We start from the raw sequence: 22,778 nt of genomic DNA, 5'->3' as shown, positions 1-22,778 counted from the left end.
ACTATCTTCGTGAAAATGCTAAGATGCTATTTGCCTTTCACTGTTATTCTCTCCCGAGTGTCAGTGGAGTGTTCCAGACGCTGCGTGGCGAAGACCCAGGGCAGGAGCAGACCTGGGAATTCAGCTGCCTTCTCTTAAGCCAGACGTTAAAGAGAGCCACAAAAAGCAAAACAAGGCCGCTCCACTCACTACCTTTTTCATTAAAAAATATTAGTTAACATAATAGATTTATTATTGTTATTTTCAAATGACTTCATATTTTTGTTACTCAGGATTAATTTCTAATATAGTAAATACTGAGAGAGAGGACCCACGAAGACGAGTTCTTTGGGCTCCTTAATGGTTTTTTACAAGTGCAAAGTGTTCTGAGATCACAGTGGGAGAATGGCTGGCTGACAACATCGGATAATATGTCGTCAGGTGCCAGGGATGGAGTGGTGCAAAGACAGATTTGTTTTACTCCACAATAAATCGGTGGAAGAAATTATGCATTGCTCTGTGCCCTCAGGCTAAGTTATGGTACTACTTCGGGCCACAGTTTCCCTTCACAGGCAGCGTATGGTCCAGGTTACAAGCATGAAATCCAAGCCGGGCTGCCTGGAGTCAAATCTGAGCTGTGCATGCTTAGGTTAGTCACCCTCTCTGTGCTTCAGTTTCCCCATCAGTGAAATGGACATGATCATAGCACAGCGCCTACCTCATAGGCGGGTTGTGAGAGTGGAATGAGTTATAGCTCATGAAGTGCTTCAAACGGTACCTGTTTGTTACTGTTATTGAATGGGGACAATCTCTGAGGACATATCTAGCCCTTTTCTGCCTCAGGGCCTTTGCCTAGGCTGTGCTCCCTGCCTGGGATGCTGCGTGCTCTCCATCCCCTTCCACATCCATACTGTTCTGTGGCTGGCTCCTTCTCATCCCCCTTGAGGGCCCAGCTCAAGACGTCATGGCTGACCACAAGATGGAACATCATCCCAACCCCTGGCCATGCCCCACCAGCTCTCTCTATTCCCTGTGCCATCCTTACGATTCTCCAAACATCTTCTTCATTTATTACTTTATTTGTTAAGTGTCTCCCTGCCTGCTCTAGAGTGGACACGCCACAAGGGCAGCAATTAGGACTCTGAAATCGGAAGGACCGGAGATCAAGTTCTGCTCCAGCCAGATTTGCTCTGTGACCTTAGGCAAATCATTTCCCTCTCTGATCCTCATTTCCCTTATGGAAAATGGAGATAATAATGTCTATTTCATTGAGCATTTAATGAGATCACCTGGCTAAAGCACATCACGGATCATCTCGCTAAATGCTGTACATCGTTATTGTTGTTATCTTTTGGGGTCCCGATGTTTGGGGATTGTCGAGGCCACAGAGGCTTTGAAGTCACTGGTTATTGGGATCTTACAGCACAGCAGTTAAGAGCACAGTCTTTGGAGTCAGACAAATTCAACTCCAAATCCAGGCTTGAACCCCTAACTTGCTGTGTGACCTTGAGCCAGCGTCTTCACCTCTCTGAGCCCCTGTTTCCTCCTCTCTAACACGAGGTAATGTATACCCCACAGGGTTGCTGGGAAGACTGAATATATGCGATCAAGAGGCCCAGCGCCAGACTCAGACAGAACTGGGTTTGACTCCTCCTGACTAGTTCGAGTACTCTGGATAAGGATTTCACCTCTGTGGGTCTGTGTCTTCATCTATGAACCTGCTCCCACTGGAGAAACTGCTGGTAGTGTTCTAGGGGGAAAGATATTAATTCGTTACTATTTTTAAAGAGTTCTGAATTCTGGAATCTTTACTAAGGAAATTGGGATCTTGGGAGATAAAAGAAAGTCTAGAAATAGAAAAAAAAGAAAGGGCTTAGAAAAATTCCTGGCAGATAGTCGATACTCAAGAAATCATTTCTGAACGAATTATTAAGCCCACTGAACAGGACTGAACCCTCATTATACCACATCATCACTTGCACTGGGTATTACCATTTTTTTCAAGATTTTGCTGATTTACTCGGGGGCCCTTATGATCTCAGGGGCTTGAAATGGCGTGTCCTTGATTTCCTCGGCTGAGTCAGTGGGGAAGGGAATAACGGGAACGACTGGCGCGAGACACCCAGAAGGCCTTCCAGCCCCAGGCCCTGCCTACCTGCTGTTGAGGTGGTCCTGGCAGGAGCGCACCTCCTCTGAGCTGGGGTGGCCTCCTTCCACCAGCTCCTGGACCGTGTGGTTGACATCGAGGACACGGCCCATCAGACTGTTCATCTCCTGGTCCAGACTCTCAAACCTGCAGATGGAGAAGGGATGCGCTCAGAGAGGCCCGGACCCCAGGGACCCGCCCACTTCCGGGCTTTCAGGAACTGCCTTGTCCTGATCTCCTCCCAGCTCTCCAACCTCACCCTCTCAGGCCCCTTTGTCAGCTCCTCCTCCTTCTACCTGCTGCTTAAATGTCAGCTCCCTCCGGGCTCTGTCTTGGGCCCTGTGAGCTTCCCCTTGCACCCTGCCTGGACCACCTCACCCATGGCCACAGCCTCGGTCCTCACCTCTGAACTCACGACCCCCACAGCTCAGGCTCCTGCCTCAACCTCTTTCCTTTTGCACTGTCCTCAACTTCAAAGCCTGCTGTACCCCTCTTCGGGGCTCCTCCCACCTCCGGTGCCTCAAACCGACTTCAGCATCTCCCCCCACGTTTGTTCTTCCTCTGGGTCCCCAACTCAGGGACAGCCCCGTCATCCCCTAGGCCAGAGCCCTGGGCCCCGTCTTGGACACACACTCCCCCCACTCTGTCCACCCCCTTGGCCTGTCCAGTTGGCATTCTACTCTGGTCCAGTCTGTCCCCTCCTACCTGGGTTGCCACCCCAGCTTCCTCTCTGGGCTCCCAGCCACCACTGTCACCCCTTCCAACCCACCCTCCACATGCCAGCCAGAGGGGTTTGTTTGTTTGTTTGTTTTGGTGAGGAAGATTGGCCCTGAGCTAACATCTGTTACCAATCTTCCTTTTTTTTGCTTGAGGGAGATTGTCCCTGAGCTAACATCTGTGCCAATCTTCCTCCATTATATGTGGAATGCCTCCACAGCGTGGCTTGACAAGCAGTGCTAGGTCCGTGCCCAGGATCCGAACCTACGAACCCCAGGCCTCCAAAGCGGAATGCATGAACCTAACCACTATGCCACCAGGCCAGCCCCAGAGAGATCTTTTTAAAGCTGGGCTCGGTTCTCCCTTGTTTAAAACAGTGCCCAAGGCTGCAGCTTGGGTAACTGTGGGCACAGTAAGGGCGGGGACCAGGCCTGTGTTTCCAGCAATGCCCAGCACAGGACCTAGAGGAGCGTGGGAGCTCAGGAAGTACCTGTCAAATGAATGGACGGATGAACAAGATGCTGGGAGGAGCAGGGGGTCCACCCACTAACCTAATGACTCAGCGCTAAGTCAGCCAACTTAGAAATCAGCATCTAACGTGTCACAGGGTGGTGAGGACCATAAAGAAATGTAAACGGGGTGAGGGGAGGGGAAGTGACAAGGGCCGGGGCTATCTTATTAGCTAGGGAGGTGACATTTGTGCAGGGGCAGTGCGAGTCCCAGGTGAGGGGCCAGGCTGGCACGTCCCCGGAGGACCTCAGGTTAATTTCAAGCCAAGTGAATACACGCCTCATAGTAATAATAGCAAACGCTCCTGGAATGCCGTGAACCTGTCTACACGCATTAACTCATTTTACTGTTGGCCACAAGCCCGTGAGGTCGGGACTAATGTCATTCCCATTTTACTGGAAGCCCTGGTTCCAGCAGAGCGAAAATGGGAACTGTTGAACCCACAAAGGCGAGACTGTGCGCGCGAGCAAGGGGAGCCGGGAGCCCCACGAGCGCGCGCTCACCGGTGCTGCACCACCTCGACGTCGTCCAGCGAATCCGGGACACGCATGGCGAGCAGCCATTGCTCCTTCTCGCCGATCCACAGCTCGCACGCGTGCACCTCGCCGAACATGCGGTAGACAGCCAGCGCGTCTCGCAGCCACTGGCGCCGCAGCGCGGCCACCTCGGTCACCTCAGTGAACAACTGCTCCGCCTCCACCACGCGCACCTGCAGCGCCACCACCAGGGCCCCGGCGCCGCTGGCGCCCCCCAGGGTGGCCAGCTGACGCCGCAGGCCGCCCACGGGGCCGCGATGCGCCTCCACTTCCCCGGTGAGCGCGCGGTGCTGGCGGGCCAGGCGGCGGCTGGATGCTTCGTCGTGGCCGAAGTCGCCCGCGGCTGCCAGGCGGTAGGCGTCGCGAAGCCAGTCCAGGAGTCCGTCGAGGTCGGCGCCGAACTGGTGCAGCGCCCGCGCCTCCTGCAGCCGCCGCTCGCGCCGCGCCGCCGCCTCCTCCAGCCGCTGCCAGCGCCGCCGCGCGCTCGCCGAGCGCTCCGCCAGGCCCGCCAGCTGCACCGTCTCGGCGCCCGGGCCCACGGCGCCCCCAGCTGCCGCCAGCTCCTCGCCGCGCCGCAGCGCCTGCTGCAGCAGCGCCCGCCGCCCACCCAGCTCGCCCTGCAGGATCTTGTGCTGGGCCAGGAGGCGCGCGGTGCTGGACAGGTCGTGGGCACCGTCGGTCGTGCCCGCCGCGCCCGCCGCGCCGCCGCCGCTGCCGCCGCCCGCCGCCTCCAGGAGGCGCTCCTTGTCGCGGGCCCAGCTCTCGGCCTCCTCCAGCTCCTGCAGCAGCGCCCACAGGCTCCGCGAGGCCTCCAGCTCTGCGCGCCGCTGCGCCGCCTGCTCCTGCAGCTCCGCCAGACAGCCGTGCACGTGGTTCACGCGGTTGCAGATGACCTGCGGGTCGCAGGGCTGGTAGCCTGGGCCAGGAGAAGGGGGGGTCCCGGATTGGGCACGGGCCAGGTGCGCCCGAGAGAGGGTGGTGCTGCCCAGGCCTTGGCCTGATTTCATCAGGTGCCAGGTTCCGCGTCCCCTCCTCCAGGCAGCCTTCCCTGACACCCCAGGTCTGGAGCAGGCGCCTTCTCTGGCTCTCCCAGGCTACTCCGCTTCCCCCATCCCCGCCGCGACCACTCTGCCTGGGACGCCCTCAACTCAGCCCTGATCCCTCTGGGCGGTCGCTGCCAGTTCTGTCTCCCCCACTGGACTGGGAGCCCCATGAGAGCAGGGCCTGGGGCTGTCTCCGTCACACCGTGTCCCCACCACTGCCCAGCACAGGGTGGAGCCCAGAGCAGTAGCCTAGTGAAAATGGTGACTTATTGATCAAATAATAGATAGAAATGGAGATTCAGAGAATCCTAGAATCTGTGTATTTTAGTGTAAATTGTGTTTCCTTCAAAACTGGACCAAATGAAACTTCTCTACTCTTTTTTTTTTTTTTGGCGATGAGGACTGGCCCTGAGCTAACATCTGTTGCCAATCTTCCTCTTTCTGCTTGAGGAAGATTGTCCCTGAGCTAACATCTGTGCCAATCTTCCTCCACTTTGCATGTGGGATGCCACCTCAGCATGGCTTGATGAGTGGTGTGTAGGTCTGCACCCAGGATCTGAACCTGCAAACCCTGGGCTACCAAAGTGGAGCATGCAAACTGAACCACTATGGCACAGGGTGGGGCCTCAAACTTCTCTACTCTTTTCTTTCTTTCTTTTTTTTTAGGAAGATTAGCTCTGAGCTAACATCCGCTACCAATCCTCCCTCCCCCCCCACCTCGCCTGAGGAAGATTGGCCCTGAGCCAACATCCGTGCCCATCTTCCTCTACTTTATACATGGGAGGCCTGCCACAGCATGGCTTGATAATCAGTACACAGGTTCACACCCAGGATCCAAACCAGGGAACCCAGGGCTGCTGAAGCAGAGCGTGTGAACTTAACCGCTGCACCACTGGGCCGGCCCCAAACTTCTCTACTCTTAAGCCATGTTTCTGGGTCCCCTCTCCCATCCTCTGTTGCCTTATCCATTAACCCCAGTGATGACCAGAACTCTCTTTTTCATTCAAACATTTCACCTTCCTCCTAGAACTCTAATTGTGACTGGAGAACTGTGAAATTGAATTAATGGGTCACGGCCAGCATTTCTTTAATGGAATAAAGTAGAAGGAATAGAAAATATCATAATGCCACACCCAAGGGGAAGTATTGTTTTACAAAACCTTTGCGTCAGTGTGCGTGCCTGTGTGCCTGTGAACTCTGGGTCGTGAGGTAGATGCATTTCTTACTGGGTCAAAACAGTGTGAGAGACACTGCCCTAGATGGCATACGGGATTTCTGTAATTCTGGACGTTCACTGAAATTGACCCGAATACCAAGCCATCTAACTAAAGAATAAACAACAGCGTCCACGTATCCAGCCCTTACGCTGACACAGTGTCATTTCATCCTCACAGCCATCCTATGAGCTCAGTATCCTTACTAGCCCCATCTTACAGAAGAAGAAACTGAGGCTCTGAGGGGGGAAGACCCTTGCCCAGGATGAGCTAAGAAATGGCGGATCAGGAGGCCACACTCTGGACCATTCATCAGGCGGCGCCACCTCCGGTTGCCATGGCAACACACACTAGCCTCTTTGCTGTAATCGAGGTGCTGTTGGTTGTCACCAGGTGCCGAGATCGCACAGGAAGACCTCCCAGGAGCCTCCTGGGACGAACATCCATAAGAAGGAGAGGGTGTCTCCTGGGGCTGTGATGTGGGTGACAGGGGCTGAGCCAGGATGGGGATGCCCGCGCCAGGGATGGGAGGAGGAGACCTCAACACTTGCTCTGAGGACATGACTCAGCCCAAGAGTGTAAGAAATTTCCCCACCATCCTGCAAGCCGGATCGGCTCTTCTTTTTCAAACAATGCTCCGGGATTCCATAGGGCTGTGCCTCCGATAAGGAGCGAGACAGACCGGCCTCAAAGCCCTCTTAGCAGCTCTGCGGCTCTGGGCCTCACGCTGTTTATCAGTGAGAAAGACAAATGCAGCTCTGACGGCTGTCAGCGCTCACAGCGAGCACGCACAGCTTCCTGGGACCCCAACTTCAGACAAGACCACTCAGCGACCGTGAGGGAGTGGGACAAAAACAAGCCCACTCCATAATCACATCTGAGCACACGCAAAAACAAGGTCACTGTGCAAACCACAAAAATGGCCACCTATCCCCCTCACCCAGCCAGGGTGAGTGACCACTGCCAACTTCCATTCCTCCCACCACCTGGAGAAAAATGATTAAGATGTACAATCATCTTATTACCCCCGCTTCCTGACAGCCTCTGGTCCACAGCAAAATTATGCATGAAATCATGCCCAAGTCATCTAACATGAGCCCACATATCAGAACAAGCCCCCTCAACGCCCGCCTACTGAGACGCCCCGTGGTTCCCCACGGTGTGTGCAAGGAGCCCACAAACGTGACTTGGTTTGACCACAGGGGGTTCCTCGTGGTCTCAGGCTAGAGGGCATCGACATCAGTAAAATGAGAAACTTCTTAGAGCCAGTCTGGGTTTTGCCCCACAGCATCCACGCGCCTGCTGCTGGGAACGGCGGCCCAGCCTCCTCTTTCTCAGTCCATGTCTTTAGAGGGAGCTGACCCCACTGTAGGCCAGATAGATCACTCTATAGCCTGGGGCCACAATGTTTGGCCAAGCCATGAGGATGGATCCCACAGTGGGCCAATGAACGCTCTCCTTGGACCTTTTATCAGAACTACTGGGGAAGAGGAGCCTGTCTTCCTGGTGGGTCTGCTAAGCTGCTGGGATGTAAACGTGGGGCTGAATGATCCCAGACTGACACCACTGCCCAACAGTGCCACAAACACAGAGACTAGAGGAGGAGAGAGATGGAGTCTTAAAAGCATCATTGAACCATCCCTGGATCCAGCCCTGCCTGAAGCCAACCCACCCCTCCCTGGATATTTTAGTTATATCGGCCAATACATTCTCCTTTCCTCCTTAAGCTAATTGCACCGAGTTTCCAGCACTTACTGCTTACACAGTCCTTTCATGATAGTCACTGAGATCCAGCTGTCAGGGCTTAGCATATGACAAGCACTCAATAAATGTGAGCTGTTACTATAGAATCTCAAAGCAGGAAGCAGTCGTGTGGCTCAACCTCCCACTCAAGATGCTAATTCCCCCGATGGAGTGTGCTCCTAGTCCGTGCTTGGATGCTTCCAAAGACAGGGAGCTCACTCTTTCCTTCTGTCTCTCAGGAGTCCTTCTGCTCCTATTAGCACCAGCCCTGGAAGTCTGCACCCCAATCCCCAACCCCAGACTCACCCTGCAGCTGGGAGAAACGCAGGGCAGCCGCGTTGAGCGCCTCCACCCGCTCGCTCTGGGCAGCGATGTCCCCCTCCAGCAGTCCGTGCTTCTGTAACAGGTCCTCTGCCTCCACAAGGTGCTGCCCGCAGTCCCGGGACAGCAGCTGAGCCTACGACACCGGGCGGCATCCAGTGTGTTTTTGGCATTGGTCCTCAGGCCACCCCCTCCGCCCCCATTGCCCCGCCAGCCTTCTGCTCCTCTGCACCGTCACTTGAACTCTGATCTCCGTCTCGGTCTCCTTACCCGTCATCACCTCTCCCATGTCTGTCTCTCTCATCATCTCCGCATTTCTGGGCTCTGGCTCTGCGACGGTGTCTCCGTCTCTATCTTCCGTCTCTCTCTGCCTCCACCTCGAGCTCGTTTACACTTCTCCGTCTCCATCTCTCTCTCTGTCGTCTGCATCTCTACCCCTGTCTCTTTCTCTCCACGTCTCTCTGTGTGTCTGTGTCTCTCTCTGCTTCCATCCTTCTCATCTCCATCTCCCTCGGTATCTGCCTATCTCAGGCGGGTCTCTCTCTTTCTCAGATGGATCCATCTTCTTATGTGTCTTTCCCTGTAGCCGTTTAGATTTCCATCGCTAACTCTGTGTCTGCTTCTTGAGCTCTCTCTTTCTCTGATTTCTCTTTCTACCTCTCAAACTGTCACCATCTTCCTCTGGAATAATTTCTCTGTCTCTGTCTGTCCCTGACTCTCTCTGTCTCTATCTCTCTCTACTTTCCTATGTGTCTTTCTCACTCTTTTTCTGCCTCTCTGTCTCTATCTCTCACTCTTTCTCTTTATCTCCCTGACTTTCTTTTTCCCTCTTTCTGTCTCTCTCCCCCTCCCCCTCCATCTCTCTGACAACTCTTTCAGTGTCTATGTCGCTGCCCTCCCCTCCTGGAACGCCTCGCCCATCCTCGGCCCCCGTGTGGTCCCCACCTGCATGTCCCCCATCCAGTCCACCATGTACACCATCTCCTGGAAGACCTTCTGCAGGGCCAGGTTCTGCTCGAGCCGCGTCCGCCGGGCACCCACCAGCCCGGTCAGCAGGGCCCACTGGCGCAGGACACTGTCACGCTGGGCCGCTACCCGCCGAGCATCATAGTAGCCTTCTGCTGCCAATGCCTGGGCCAGCTCCGCCACGCCCTGTACCCTCTCCTCATAGGCTGCGATGTCCGCCTCGATTGCTTCGTGCTTCTTCATGGCTGCCTCCACTGCCGGAAGCTCATACCCAAAGTTGTCCTGGGGTGGGGCAGGCCACAGACACTCATTCATGTTGCCTCAGCAGTTTACCTGCTACCTTGACCCTGTGTGACCCTGGAAAGTCCCTCCCTGGCTCCTGTTACCCAGGAGATCAGGCCCATCCTCCCGTTACCCTGGAGACCAGCCCCATTATCCCCTGTCACCCTGGAGACCAGCCCTACCCTTCCCTGTCACCCTGGAGACCAGCCCCACCATCCCCTGTCACCCTGGAGACCAGCCCCACCCTCCCCTGTCACCCTGGAGACCAGCCCCACCATCCCCTGTCACCCTGGAGACCAGCCCCACCCTCCCCTGTTACCCTGGAGACCAGCCCCACCATCCCCTGTCACCCTGGAGACCAGCCCACCATCCCCTGTCACCCTGGAGACCAGCCCCACCCTTCGCTGTCACCCTGGAGACCAGCCCTACCATCCCCAGTTACCCTGGAGACCAGCCCACCATCCCCTGTTACCCTGGAGACCAGCTCACCCTTCCCTGTTACAACTCTAACTCTAAACTTGTCACCCAGGAGAAAGGCCCCATCTTTCCAATCCCCTAGAGACTGGGGACCAGACCTACCCTATGCTGTTACTTAGGAGACCAATTCTATCCTCCTGGGTTACCCTGGACACCAGATACAATCTCCCTTGTCATTTAAGAGTCTAATTAAATACTCTCCCTATTTCTGAAGAGACTAATTCTGTCCTCTCCAGTCACCCTGGAGACCAGCCTCACCCTCCTGTTACCCTGGAGACCAGGCCTGCTCCCCTCTCCCCATCAATCCCTTAGGAGATCAGTTCTCCCCTCCCGCCCTCACTTGTCACCTAGGAGACTAGTCCAACAGGTCTCTGTTGCCTAGGAGATCAAGTCTCCCTCTCTGGTCCCAGGGCCGTCAGCCCCACCCCTCCCTCCCTTTCGCCCGGAGCCAAGCCCGACGCCCGGTACCTGGGAGACCAGGCGCTGGTTCTCATTCAGCCAGCTCTCCCTCATGGCCACCTTGTGGTCGAACCTCTGGGCCAGTAGCTCCAGCTTCTCCTGCCGGATCAGCTCGGCCCGAAGGGCAGCCTCCCGCTCATGTTCCGCCTTCTCCAACTGGCCCCATGCCTAGGGAGACAGGAGGAGGCAGTCAGACTCCAACTCCCCACAGCTTAATAACCCTGGCTCCTCTGGCTGAGGTCACTCCCAGCACTCACGGCACCTCTGTGCAAATTGGAAAAAAATGTTGCTTCCTCAGGATCCTTGATTGCCAGGTAACTGTCAGAATGAACATCCAATCCATGATGTCCACAATGTGAATGGCTCCCTTGAGCAGTGCACAATCTACACAAACTGCCCAGAGCAGCCCAGCCTCTCGCCCACATCCTCAGCCTCACCTTGTCGATATCCCAGATGCCACAGCCCTCCCGAGGCACGAAGAGGCGACGGTTGCAGGCACGCAGTTTGCTCTGGATGCTGAAGAGCAGCACCTCCAGGTTCCCCTTCTCCTGAAACCTGAGGGGGCTTGCGCTCAGGAGCCCCGCCCCCATCCCTCCACCTGCCACCCTCCCTCCTGAACTGGGCCTCACTTGACGGGCTTCTCGAGCGTGCAGTAGGCCGTGAACGCCTGGAGCTGCTGCTGCACCCCGCTCAGTGAGTTGGCGAACTTCTGGTTGCTGATGAGGCCCACGGTGCGGTGGATCCAAGCCAGCAGCTCGGCCGCCAGCTCCTCGTAGCGCTCGATAATCTTCCCCACCTCCAGCACCTGGTCCAGGACCTGACCCGGTACAGGAAGACGAGTCGGCCTCCTCCAGAGACGCCCCCACTGGGTTCTCAGGCTCCCGCCCACCCCATTCTTGGCTCCTCAGACCTTCCCAATCCGCTTCCCCTCCACGGCCAGAGCCTTCATCTTGGAGAAATAGTGGTAGAAAGAGACCACATAGGTGATGATGGATTTCTCATCTGGAGCCTCCATGTTCACATCTGGGGGATAAAGAAGAGTGGGAGGGCAAGGTGGTGAGCACTCTGACAGAAGGATTGGGTGCACAGAGGGAGAACCCCCACTCTTACTATCTGTGGGAACTTGGGCAAGATAACTCTCTGTTCCTCAGCTTTTGTATCCGCCAAATGGGGATCTGCCTCATGGGATTCAATAGTGCCTGACATTTATAAACCACCAGAGAGAAATTATCTAGTTTTTTCCTGAGCACAACCTTCTACCTTCCACCTCAGGACCTTTGCACATGCTGTTCTCAATGTCTTCAACACTGTTCCCTCTTCTGTGTGCTTTACTCCCACTCATCCTTCAGGGTGCAATTCAACTTAAATTTTCTCAGACAAGCCTCTCTGTTCGCCCTTTCTAGAGTTAGTCTCTTCCTGTTATTCTTGCTCATAGCATCTTATCATTTTCTCCTTGAACTTACTATAATTCGTAATTAAATATTCACTCATGTGATTACGTCCTTATCTAGAGTTTGAGCTTCGTGAAGACAAGGGCTACGTCCGTCTTTTTGACCACTGTTCCTGCCATGCCCGGCACACAGTAGGAGCTCAATAAATATCTCCTAAGCGTATGAATGGCGTAAGAGGTATGAGGCATGGTGTACAGGCTTTGGTGACAGCGTGAGCGTGAATGCCACTTACTCACTGCACGTCCTTAGAAAATAGACCTAACTTCTCTGAGCTTCTGTTTCCCCAGTGGTCCTCTAGGCAGAACCACAGCGTCTACCACCCAGGAACACTGCGAGAATTAGAAAGAACGGCCTGACGGGGGAGAAACTCCACGAACTCCGATTATCGTTTCAAACGACCCATTGAATGCACAGCGTCATCCTCGGCCCTTACTCTTCCCCATCTCATGGGGCTGACACCCACTAGCCACCCGCCACGCGGGCACAGAACACAGCTGTCAGAGGGAGGGCAGACGGTGACTAAGACCCTGGAGACTGGAATCAGAAAGTCCTGTCCGCTGGATTTCAGTATGACGCTGGGCAAGTGACTTCACACCACTGAGTCTCCGTTTCCATCATTTAGAACAGGATGGATCAATTCTATCCACCAGGTCAGGGGGAGGATGAAGGGAACGGTTTGGACACAATTCCCAGCCACGTGCTCGGCACAGAGGAGGGGCTCAGCCAAAGGGAGCGGCTGCTATGCCAGAGCCAGGGGATCGTGGGCTGGGCATGAGGCTCAAGTCAGGCGCGGGTTGGGGACAGACTGAAAATGGGAGAGGAGCTGGGGCTGGGGACAGAGCTGTGGACGGGGATGGACACAGGGCTGGGCTGGGGATAGGAATGGGGGTGGAAGTGGAATTGGGGATGGGGATGATGATGGGCATGGGCTGGGGGTGAGAGATGGATGGCGTTAGAGACGGGGCTGAGGATGGTGTTGGCGGTGGGGCTGGGGCTATGGGGAGCGGAGGGGGGTGGGTTTGGGGGAGAAGATTGAGGACGGGGTTGGGGAAGGCAAGGGGCTTCAGGTGGAGACAAGAATGGAGATGGGGTTGCAGTTAGCAATGGAGATGGTGAAAGTAAGGTATGTAGGGGTGGGAAGTGGGGGAGACTGGAGGTGGGGGGGGCTGGGAGGGAGCAGGGATCAGGAATGCCCTCGGGGTTTGGGGTGGTGCTACAGTAGGACGGAGGTGAGTTGGGGACGGCACTGGGGCTGAGAGCCCCTGGGGGAGGTCCGGGCCCGGGCCAGGCGAGGCTCACCCTCAGGGTCCAGCAGCCGCGCCAGCCCCAGGTGCTGCTCCGCCGTGCGGAAGGCTCTCTGCAGGTTGTAGTTGGCATTGGATTTGGTGAGTTTGCTGAAGTCCACGAGGTCAGGCCTGGGTGGGGGCACAGAGTGGGCGGGCAGCAGGCAGGCTCCAGAGCCGACGGGGGGCAAACGGGCAAAAGAAATCCTTGTCTGAGCTCCCCCGCCCCCCGGGGCGAGGGCAGGAGGGGCTCAACCCCGAGAGGGGCAAGCTCTGTGTGCTGGTGCACGTCTGTGCAGCGTGTCTCTGGGAGCGCGGGCACTGCGTGATGGCACGTGTTGGCTGACTTCACGGCTCACACGCGTCTACCTGGGCGTGTACAGACAGTACCACGTAGCTGTCAGAAGTGCAAGGAGCCAGCCCGCCTGGGCTCGAACCCCAGCTCGGCCATTTCTGCTGTCACTCTGCGTGAGCTACTTCATCTGTCTGTGCCTCAGTTTCCTCATTTGTAAAATGGGGATAAGAACAGCATCTGCCTCATGGGGTCATTGAATATTAAATGACCTATGGGAAGGCACTTAGAACAGAAAGCACTCCGTAACTGCTACCATCATTGGCATGACCCCAGTTACGGCTTGTGAGTTTCTGGGTGTGGAGGTGGGGCTGGGTCTCCTCGTGTGCATGTGTGACGGGCCAAGGGTTGTAAGTGACTGTGTGTCCACAGCAGAAAAAGTGGGGTTCGGCTTCCACCACAGCAGAGCAAGGCCCTCCCAGGCTCCAGGCCTCAGCCTCAGTTTCCCCCATCTGTCATGTGGACAATCACGATGTGGATGTCACTTGTCTGGGTGCCCACCCTCAGCCAGTTCAGTGCCAGGCCCTGAGGTATGAATAGGAGGGCGTGCCGGGAGCCAGAAGGGTCCTCGGGGGGCTCACCTTAAGGAAGGACGTTCTAACGGAAGGAAGAGCGGGCCATCCACGGGGGAGTGAGCCCCCCACCCTGGGGGCATCTAAGCAGCAGGCGCAGGCTTACGCGCATGAGTATCTGCGTGTGTGCACCTATTTGTGCCAGAGCGCATGGGTTTCCATGTGTGCACAGGGTATGTGGCCTGTGCAGGGGTCCGGGTGGGTGTGTGCACCTGTGTGTAAATGTGGAGGGCGTGTGTGTGAAGGGCAACGTGCGTGTGTGCACAGAGATGCAGGGGTGGGTCCTTGTGTCTGTGCGTGTCATCCATACACACATGTACATACATGTGTCCCTGAGGGATGGGGGGTAGGGGCAGGACAGGGCGGGGCTGCCCCAGGCCAGGGGGTACCTGTGCCGGTGGATGAGGGCATTGAAGGCCAAGCCATCCCGCCAGCTGGTGGTGAAATTCTGGATGTTTACCTCAGGGTAGCTGGCAGTGCGGAAAGGAGAGACAGAGACAGAGATGGAAAGAGTCAGGAGGAAAGAGGGAGGAAGGGAGAGAGGAAGGGAGGGAGAGACAGACATAGACAGATGGATAGATATCGATGGATGGATGGATGGATGGGTGGATGGATAGATAGACAGACAGATAGATGATGGATGGATGGATGGATAGATAGATAGATAACCAGGGAGATGGAAAGACAGACAGAGAGATTGAGAGAGAGAAAGGAGAGGAGAAAAAAGAGAGAGGGCAGAGGGAGGAAGGGAGAAAAGGAAAGAAGGAAGAGAGAGGAAGGGACAGAGTGAAAGCAACACATAGACAGAGATGGGGAAAGAAGGGAGGGGAGAGAGAGACGGGGCAGGGGGAGAAAGAAAGGAGGGAGGGAGAGAGAGATGGAGAGATAGGAAGAAGGAAAGGCAGACACAGAGGTAAAGACAGACACACAGAAAAGCAGATATCATTGCAAGCCAGCCAGACAGCTCCAGAAGGATGAAGCCCAGTTTCGGTCCACACCCGCCCCCTCCCTCCTTCCTCCCAGGGGCTGCTCTCCAGAGGGCACTGGAGTTCCAGGCCTTGCCCCTCCCCACAGGGCCGAGCGTTGGGGGTCCAGGGGCCATGCCCAGAGTCTGTGCATGCCCCTTCTCAACCCCACTGAAGGTCCCAGGACCCTGACCCCCGAGGCGAGCTGCCCGAGCCCCTGGGGTGCGCCCTCCTGGGCTGGGGGTAGCTGCTCTCAGGGGCAGGTGGCCAGAGCTCGGGACCAGGGCTGGGGGTGCCACACAGGGACACAGGAGGCCTCTCAAGGGGCAGGATGAGAAGGGAGAGAGAAGGGAGCAGGCTGGAGGGCTGGAGACAGTCCACCCCTTTCCAGCATTTCCAGTTCTCTGAGGAGTCCGAGTTCTAAATTTGAACCTGGCCTCCGGATTGTGACACAGGCTTATTCGTCAAGGTCCGCAGCATGGACGTATTTTATTTACCAGTTTGTCAGCTTCAGATGTGACCTCTGACACTGAGGACTCGGGCTGCCCCTTGCACTCTTGTCCCAGAAGGAACCCCCGAGGTTAAGGCCTCCCCGCTGGGAGGGGTCGGAGTGGGGGGGGGCGGCGCTTACCCAGCTGTCTTCATCTGACACCACAAGAGGAGCGCGTCCTTGGCAGAGCGCGTCTCTCTGTTGTCCTCAGTCTCGATTTTGATGACTTGAATCTGTGAGGATACAAACGTGGCTGCTGGGGTCTGAAGAGCTGAGGCTGGGAGACACCCTCACCCCACTGCCAGGGAGGGTGGCAGGTGACAGAGGAAGACGGGGAGAGGCAGGGTTGGGCTGGGGGTAGGGGTTCAGGAAGGTGAAGATGGGTTCTCGAGGGGCCAGGACGTCCACAATTGGGGGAGGTGGTTGTAGATTAGGGCCTCAGTTTCCAGAGAAGCCTTCCTCCTTGGCATCTGGGCCACTTCCCTGATCCAAGCCAAGCCACCATCATCTCCCACCTGGGCTAGTGCAGTGGCTTCCATGCTGGTCTCCCTGCCCCCACCCCCACAGTCTGTTCCGCATCCGGCCGAGACGGAGACCCTGTGAACACCCAAATCAGATCACGTGCCTCCTATCCTTGACACACTCCGTGGCCCCATCTCACTCAGAGTAAAAGTCCCCAAGATCCCTCCTCATGACGTGTCTGACCGCATCTTCAACAGCTCACTCCACTCCAGAGACCTGCTGTCCTCTTCACTAACTCACCAGCATGCGCCCACCTCAGGGCCTTTGCACTGGCTGTTCCTTCTGCTGGGACATCCTTCCCCCAGGTGCCCAGACGGCTCCACCCCTCCTTGAGACCTTTACTCACTCACATGTCACCCTCTCAGGGAGGCCTTCACCAACCACTTGATTTTAAATTTCAATATGCGCACCCCAATTTCACATCCTCCTTCCTGCCTTACTATGACGGATCACCACCTAGATGTTTTATTTACTCATCTGGTTTACTGTCTCCCCCTGTTACGGACTGAATCGTGTGCCCCTAAAATTCCTAAGTTGAAGCTCTAACCCCCAATGTGACTGCATTTGGAGAAGGGGACTTTAAGGAGGTGATAAAGGTTAAATGAGGTCATTAAGGGCGGAGCCCTAATCCAGTAGGACTGGTGTCCTCATAAGAAGAGGAAGAGACGCTAGGGATGTGCACACACAGAGAAAAGACTATGTGGCGATGCGGAGAGAAGGCAGCCGTCTGCAAGGCAAGGAGAGAGGCCTCAGGACAAAGAAACCAAACCTGCTAGTTCGAAAGCCTCAGGCGGGCGTTCGAGACTTGGGCCCTGGACTCAAGAGCTGAGTTTGGCTTTTGGGTTCCGAGGGAGAGAATTCGGTTCCCGAGAGTTCCCAGCCCATCGTGCGTGGCTCCAGCTGCCAGCGGGGAGCTCCCACGTCCGCTGTCTCCGTGCCCGATGCTGTACCGACAACCCCCATACCTGTCTCCAGTCGCCACCCCTCCCCTGAGCTCCATTCCCAGGATCCAGGGGACCCCTAAATGCTTCCTCTGATGTCCCCAACCCCTCACAACCACCACGTCCCAAACTGGCCTCAGTGTCTACCCCACATCTGCTCCTCCGTCCTGGCCCTGTGTCAGGGGGGCCCACCATCCCCCGGTCCCCAGGCCACAGAGCCCTGAGTCTCTGCCCAAACATCTCCCTCCCCCTCTGCTTCCCCACAGAGTGTCCACTCCCTGTCCTGAGCATCTTTCCTATCTGCCCCTGCTTCACCTCCCTATGGCCCCACCCTGGTCCAGCTCTAGTCTCTTCCCTGGGCTCCCGGCCTTCAAATTTGGTGAGCACCCTCAATCCATAGGGATCCTTCTAAATCCGATTATGTCCCTCCTCTTGATCAAACTCTGCCGTCTCTTGCCAGCTCAGACAGAGTAAAATCCAAACCGCTAATCACAGGTGACTCAGGCCCTGCCAACCGCTGGAGACTGGAGACAGGTATGGGGGTTGTCGGTACAGCATCGGGCAAGGAGACGGCGGACGTGGGGGCTCCCCGCTGGCAACTGTTCTCATCTCCTCCCCGTCCTCCCCTTGCCTCCTACACTCTAGCCATACTGGTCTTCCTTGGATCTCCAACATGCCAAGCTTGTTCCCACCTCAGGGCCTTTGCATCTGCTGTGTCCCCGGCTTAGAGTGCTTTCTCCTTTCATCTTCGTATGTCATTCAGCTATCAGCTTCTCAGAGAGCCCTCCTCTGACCACCAAGGCTAAAACCTCAACACCATCTACCTGATATTTTAGATCTCTTTTCCCACTTTATCATAATCTATTTTTTCCTGCATCGTTCTTTTTACTTCTCTGCCTAGAATGGGTCCTTTTCCCATATATGTCTTGTTTATGCATTTGTCTCTTTGTTTATTGTCCGTCTACTCCAACACAACGTAAGCTCCATAAAGACCAAAAAATAGTGAAGATTGCCTGGATTTGAATTCCAGCTCCACTACCTAGTTGTGTGACCTTGAGCATATTACTTCATCTCTCTGGGCTTCAACTTCCGTATTGGTAAAATGGGATAATAAATAGTATCTAATTTATGGGGCTGTTGTATGTATTAAATGCCAAGTGCTCAGAACAGTGCCTGAAACAGAGTAAAAAATATACAAATGATGATTAGAGTAATGGTGGTGATAATGATCTTTTTTTTTAATTATTATTTTCATTGCCACCACCTGCAATGGGGTTCCTGGCATATTAGGAATATTTTTGGAATGAATGAATGAATGAATGAATGAATGAGTGGGTGAGGGACAACCTCCTAAGGCCCCTTTGCGGGGGACGCAGGGATGGGGTCACTTGGGGATCACCTGGAAGCGCAGGATGATGGTCCAGACCAGCCCCAGGGTCAGCCGGTGGTTCCCATCCACGATGTCATGCGAGCCCACGTTCTCCAGGTGCACGCGCTGCTCCTTCAGGAACTGCAGCGCCTTGTCCACGTTCTCCAGCGAGTGGATCCTCATGCGACCGCGCGTGGGCCTCGGCTAGGGCGGCAGGGGTGTTGGGAGACCCAGAAGCCCTCAGCCCCACCCCTTTCGAAGAAGCCCTCCTCATAGCCACGCCCCCTGGATGTCCGAGCCAGGCCACGCCCCTTCAGTCTTATCAAAGACCCAGGACCCGGATCCTTCAAAAGAAGTCCTGCCCCTACCCACAGCCAGACCTGTTCAAGAATCAAGTCTTTGCACGGTTTATTCAAGTTCCTGGCCCCGCCCCTTCGACTGAAGCTCCACCTCCGACCTGATAACCACACCTCTTATCACGAAGCCCCGCCCTCACCTGCAGCCATAATCCTGCCCCTTCCATGGGATCTCTGACGCAGGCCACCAAAGTTTTGCCACTAGTTCCCTGGCCACACGCCTCGCTGCCTCCCTTTCCCGGGCCCCGCCTGGAGCCACGCCCACTCCCACCAAGCCCCGCCCCGCCCCAGGACTCTCCCCTAGTTTATAGCTCCATTCCTTCCAATGGCGTTGGCTCCTGTTCTGTAGCCATGCCCCTCACGACTTCCTGAGCTCCAGGCTCTGGTCCTTTAATGAATCTCTAGCTTCATCACAATCCCACTCTTTGCGATGAAGCCCCATCCAAGCCCAGAAATACAGCTGCAACCCATACAACAAGCCACAGCCAGACAACAGACCCTTCTGGTCCCCCAGACCCCCACGACCTCCCCCTTCTGATGACAATCGGACCCTCTTCCATAGACCCCCTGCAACAGAGTTCTGCTCCTGTTTTAAAGCCATGCCCCTTGCAAGCTCAATACCAGGCCAGTCCCTTCTAACAAAGCTCTGCCTTGTCTTACACCCCCATCCCTTCCGATGGAGCCCCACCCAAGTCCAGAGTCCGGGCCGAACAAGGGTCCTCAAATTTCACGGAATCCGGTTTCTGTTCCCAGCCATGCCCCCAGGCAACTCACAACCAAGCTCCACCCCTGTGTCAGAGCCCCGCCCACCAGAGAGGATGGGCCTCTTGCCGTCCCGCCCTTCCAGGACGCTCCACCCATCCATTCGCCCCGCCCCCGGGGGAGCCCAGCCCGAGACCCAAGGGCCACCCTCTTGCCCCAGCCCCTCTGGCCCCCTCACCAGCTGCTCCCCAGACAGCACTTCCAGGAGCCGCGTGAGCACGAAGCCGTCCCGGAGGTCCGCATAGAGGTCCCCGATGTGGCAGCCAACGCGGGCGAGGTGCGAGTTCACCCATTTGGTGAAGGTCTTCTTCTGCACGGCCTCCCGCTCATCTGAGGCACAGGTCCTAATGAGCCCCGGCCCTCCCCCGGGCGTTCCGCCTTCCAGCTCCACCCTAGCCCTCCACCGCCCACCAAACCCTGTTCAGGCCCAGCTCTTCGCAACCATTAGATCTTCACGCCAGTGGCTCCGCCTACCTGGGGCGCCATCCCCTCCTCTCCCCAGCCCACATGAGGACAGCCTCCCAGTCCTTTGAAGTTCTCCTGAGCTACCACTTCCGCAGGAAGCCTTCCCTGTTTCCTATGTTTCCTACCCTCATCGGCTCTGTTCATTCTTCCAATAAATATGTGAGCGCCTACTGTGTGCCCTGCGCTGTTCTAGGCTCTGACTACAGGCAGAGCCCTTCCGTCAGAGTTCAGTTTTGTGGGGGCACAGATAGTACACTAGGGAGCCATGGAAGGTTAAGGAGGAGGAGGGCCAGGAGGAGAGTTCTGTTTCAGGAATATCTCCAGCTGCTGTGGGGAGGGTGGATCACCAGGCAAGAATGGCAGCTGGGAGCTCAGGGAGGAGACGGGGGAAGGGACCCAGGAGAGGGAGGGCGAGGCCGGACGAGGGCAGAGCCGTGGGCACGGGAGAAGCGAGCATATTGGAGAGTTATCTAGAGATGGAAAAGTACGACCTGGCAACTGGCAGGCTATGGGGAATGAAGAGGAAGGAATATGCTAGACTGGAGGCTCCCTGAGGGCAGGAACCTATCTCCTCCTCTGCAGCAGGTGGCCTGCCAGCCAGACGATGCCCAAGCCTAGGACGAGGAGTGAGCGCATGACCACCAATGGGAGAGGAAGAACATGTGCAACTTCTGCCTGACTTGCTTACAAAGAAATTGTTTGGGACCTCTCTTACCATCTTTTCTTTTAAGTAACACCTTAAGTATGAGCTATAATTCACATACTATAAAATTCACCCTTTAAACATGTAAATTCAGTGTTTTTTAGTATATTCACAGAGTTGTGCAGCCACCACCACTATCTCATATCAGAAGATCTTCATCACCCCAAGAAGAAAGCCTGTGCCCAGCAGCGGTCACTCCCCATCCCCCCTTCTCCCAGCCCTACGCAACCACTGAAGTATTTTCTGTTGCTATGGATTGACCTATTCTGGACATTTCACGTAAATGGAATCATATAATATATGGTCGGCTGTGTGTCTGGCTTCTCTCACTCAGCATAATGTTTTCAAGGTTCATCCATGTTGTATCAGTACTTTATTCCTTTTTATGGCCAAATAATATTCCATTGCGTGGCTATGCCACATTTTACTTACCTATTCATCAACTGACCGACATTTGGGTTGTTTCCACTTTGGGGTGAATGATGCTGCTATGAACATTCAGGTACAAACATGTGTGGACACATGTTTTCAACTATCTTGAGTATATAATAGACGTGGCAATGAAATGACTGGATTAATGGTAACTCTTTGCTTAACCTTTTGAGGAGCTGCTAGACTATTTTCCAAAGTGGCTGCACCATTTTACATTCCCACCAGCAATATACGAGAGATTCAATTTCCCCACATCCTCACCACCACTTGGTGCTTTGATATCCTCGTGGGTGTGAGGTAGTATCTCACTGTGGGTTTTTTTTTTTTTTGAGGAAGATTAGCCCTGAGCTAACATCTGCCAATCCTCCTCTTTTTTTTTTTGCTGAGGAAGACTGGCCCTGAGCTAACATCCGTGCCCATCTTCCTCTACTTTATACATGGGACGTCTGCCACAGCATGGCTTGCCAAGCGGTGCCATGTCCACACCCGGGATCTGAACCAGTGAACCCCGGGCCGCCGAAGGGAAACATGCGAACTTAACCGCTGCGCCACCCGGCTGGACCCCCTCATTGTGGTTTTGATTTGCATTTCCCTAATGATTAATGACTGCGCATCTCATCTCCTGCTTATCAGCCATTGATATTGTTTCTTTGGCCATACATCTACGCAAATCCTTTGCCTATTTTTTTAATTGGGTTATTGGTCTTTTTATCATCTGTACTATCTTTGCAACTTCCTGGGAATCTATAATTAATTCGTAATTTAATGTTTTACCAAAAAAAGGAAATTGCTGCCTGGCCTTCCTCCCCCTTCCTCTGACTCCCACAGGCTTGAACACCAAGGTCCACAGAGCGCAGGATGGAAGACGGAGCCTGGGGTCTGCCCGACTCCTTGGAGTGGAGTCTGCTGCCACAAGGCTGTCCTCTAGGGACTGTCCGGGAGAGAGAAGGAAGCTTCCAGCTCCTTTAAGCCACTGCATTGTTGGGTCTCTTCGTCACGGCGGCTTAGCCTGTACGGATACTCTCCGCATTTCATTATTAATAAATCAGTAGTCACACTTTTGAGTTTCCTATTAGTGCAGGAATCAAGATTTGAGTTGCCAGTCTATTTCCCTTATTAGCCATTTGAAATCTCCCAATAATTCCTTTTTTCAAAAATGTACATTTCAGGAACTGAAAGCCCAGGAATAAAACCACACATCTACAGACAACTAATCTTCATCAAAAGTGCCAAGAACATACAGCGGAGAAAAGATAATCTCTTCTATAAATGGTGTTGGGAAAACTGGACAGCCACATGCAAAAGAATGAAGACAGACCACTATCTCACGCCATACACAAAAATAAACTCAAAATGGATCAAAGACTTGAAGATACGTCCTGAAACTATAAAACTGTTGGGAGATAATATCGGTAGTACACTCTTTGACATCGAACTAAATAGGAGCTTTTCAAATACCATGTCCTCTCAGACAAGGGAAGCAAAAGGAAAAATAAACAAGTGGGACTTCATCAGACTAAAGAGCTTCTGCACGGCAAAAGAAACGGGGATCAAAACCAAAAGACAACCCACCAACTGGGAGAAAATATTTGCAAATCATATATCTGACAAGGGGTTAATCTCCATAATATACAAGGAACTCACACAACTGAGCAATAAGAAAGCAAACAACCCGGTCAAAAAGTGGGCAGAGGAGATGAACAGACATTTTTCCAAAGAAGA

General features: G+C 54.8%; 1 protein-coding gene across 2 annotated transcripts in view; it reads right to left on the bottom strand.

The window, feature by feature from the left end:
• The window catches only part of SPTBN4 (spectrin beta, non-erythrocytic 4), a 72,669-nt gene that overhangs the window by 40,053 nt on the left and 9,838 nt on the right, over nucleotides 1–22,778 (bottom strand). Inside the window, exons 3-15 of one of the 2 annotated variants that reach the window (XM_044759612.2) lie at nucleotides 19,635–19,786; nucleotides 18,369–18,542; nucleotides 15,648–15,739; nucleotides 14,441–14,521; nucleotides 13,144–13,259; nucleotides 11,304–11,416; nucleotides 11,023–11,210; nucleotides 10,831–10,948; nucleotides 10,403–10,561; nucleotides 9,155–9,457; nucleotides 8,195–8,345; nucleotides 3,856–4,804; nucleotides 2,135–2,272 (exon numbers count right to left, since the gene is read on the bottom strand). In XM_044759612.2, the coding sequence (XP_044615547.2) occupies nucleotides 2,135–2,272; nucleotides 3,856–4,804; nucleotides 8,195–8,345; nucleotides 9,155–9,457; nucleotides 10,403–10,561; nucleotides 10,831–10,948; nucleotides 11,023–11,210; nucleotides 11,304–11,416; nucleotides 13,144–13,259; nucleotides 14,441–14,521; nucleotides 15,648–15,739; nucleotides 18,369–18,542; nucleotides 19,635–19,786 (2,734 nt within the window). The remainder of the gene's footprint in view (nucleotides 1–2,134; nucleotides 2,273–3,855; nucleotides 4,805–8,194; nucleotides 8,346–9,154; nucleotides 9,458–10,402; nucleotides 10,562–10,830; nucleotides 10,949–11,022; nucleotides 11,211–11,303; nucleotides 11,417–13,143; nucleotides 13,260–14,440; nucleotides 14,522–15,647; nucleotides 15,740–18,368; nucleotides 18,543–19,634; nucleotides 19,787–22,778) is intronic. The other variant, XM_070498647.1, reaches the window with a different exon arrangement.

The sequence above is a fragment of the Equus asinus genome, chromosome 26, assembly GCF_041296235.1.
Source record: "Equus asinus isolate D_3611 breed Donkey chromosome 26, EquAss-T2T_v2, whole genome shotgun sequence".
Lineage (NCBI taxonomy): Eukaryota > Metazoa > Chordata > Mammalia > Perissodactyla > Equidae > Equus > Equus asinus.
This window is presented reverse-complemented; position numbering and strand designations above follow the sequence as displayed.